The following is a 1,585-nucleotide window of genomic DNA, read 5'->3' as shown; positions in this document are numbered from 1 at the left end:
ATCTTATGTTACCCACCAAGAATTACGTTAGGATTAGTTACTTATCAACCAGCACCTTTACTTTAGGCACCAAAGCACTTTTCCTCTTCGTTCCCTCTACAGGTTGGGAGGGGAATGAATGGTTGGGAGTTAATGAACCACTAAAACGATTTTGGAAACCTTGTTTTAAGGTACAAAAGAATCTTTGGTGTTGGATTGATCGATATTGAAATCAATCAATGCCAATGAATAAGGTCTCCGTTGTATTACTGTGTTGCAAAATGGCATGTAATCAATGACAGAACAATGCCATGTGGCAGAAAAAAAAGACCCCCCAAAAAAAACTAAAAAAATATCTTTACAGCCATAATACTTACAATATAGAAGTTTACCTCTGAAGTGCAAGTGTCTGCTCACTTTTGTCCTTTTACACTTATTTCCTCTTTCTGTCAGGTAGGGCAGGTCGAGTCTCTAAGGGCTACTGTTACCGTCTTGTTACCAAAGACTTCTGGAGGAATGAAATCCCAGACTACATGATTCCTGAGATGCTGGTAAGAGAATGTGCACATGACCAAAGAGTTCTATTTCTTAAACATTGCTTTGACTCTAATTATACAATCAATCTATTCCATATTATTTTCCTTCCTCTCAGCTTGCCCCGTTGGCCAACATCTTGCTGAAGGTGAAGCTGCTGGACATGGGAGATCCCCGCTCCATCCTTTCCACAGCCCTCTCACCCCCCAACCTTAGTGACATAGTAAAGACAGTGCTCCAACTCAAAGAGGTAAATAAGTGCAGATTAATGAATCATCTCTATGAGAGCCAGTAATGTTGAGTCAAGTACTTGTGAATGTGTGGCTGTAATGATGTATTTGGGCAGGCAGCTGACCACCCAGCTCTGTCACAGAGTATTAGACCAGGAGTTCTCCGACAGAAACTTTGCATCACCCACTGTTTGTAAAAGTCTGTTAGGTGAGGGGTATAGTATTATCTGTTTGTGTGGGGAAGGGAAAAGTGGATGAAGTTTATGATAACCCTGGTTTCTTTCTGTCACTAACAAAATATACATTTTATTTTATACCATTTTTAAAACTACATTACAAAACACAGCAACAAACAGAATAAAAAGACAGTAAAAATAGCACAACAATGAGTGAAACTAGGGAATGTGCAGAGGTGGGTAGAGTAGCCAAAAATTTTACTCAAGTAAAAGTACTGTTACTTCAGAATAATATGACTCAAGTAAAAGTAAAAGTAGTCATCCAAATAATTACTTGAGTAAGAGTAAAAAAGTCCTTGGTGAAAAAACTACTCAAGTAGTGAGTAACTGTTGAGTAACGTCTGATTTATTTCTTAACACAAGCATCAATCAGACAGACAAAAATACAAAATAATCATATTAAAATTAATTTATTAATTACAAAATAACTTAAGTAAGAGACTTGTCACATTAAATTTGGATGGATACTGCATGTGCAAAACATACTGTATTTAACCTAAAAGACAAATATCCACCTCTCCACAGCAAAAATTAAAACTACCGCTACATTTCCTCAGGTTAGATGTTGAGTTGTTGAACGCTCACATGTCCGTTTGTTTTGGTCGA

At 37.3% G+C, this 1,585-nt stretch overlaps 1 protein-coding gene across 2 annotated transcripts in view; it reads left to right on the top strand.

Moving 5' to 3' along the window:
- The window catches only part of tdrd9 (tudor domain containing 9), a 30,618-nt gene that overhangs the window by 13,300 nt on the left and 15,733 nt on the right, over positions 1–1,585 (top strand). For both annotated transcript variants that reach the window (XM_032500429.1, XM_032500430.1), the window contains exons 13-14: positions 433–530; positions 632–763. In XM_032500429.1, coding sequence (XP_032356320.1) covers positions 433–530; positions 632–763 — 230 coding nt within the window. The remainder of the gene's footprint in view (positions 1–432; positions 531–631; positions 764–1,585) is intronic.

The sequence above is a fragment of the Etheostoma spectabile genome, chromosome 20, assembly GCF_008692095.1.
Source record: "Etheostoma spectabile isolate EspeVRDwgs_2016 chromosome 20, UIUC_Espe_1.0, whole genome shotgun sequence".
NCBI classification, from domain to species: domain Eukaryota; kingdom Metazoa; phylum Chordata; class Actinopteri; order Perciformes; family Percidae; genus Etheostoma; species Etheostoma spectabile.
The sequence above is the reverse complement of the archived record's forward strand: the minus strand, read 5'-3'. Positions and strand labels throughout refer to the sequence as shown.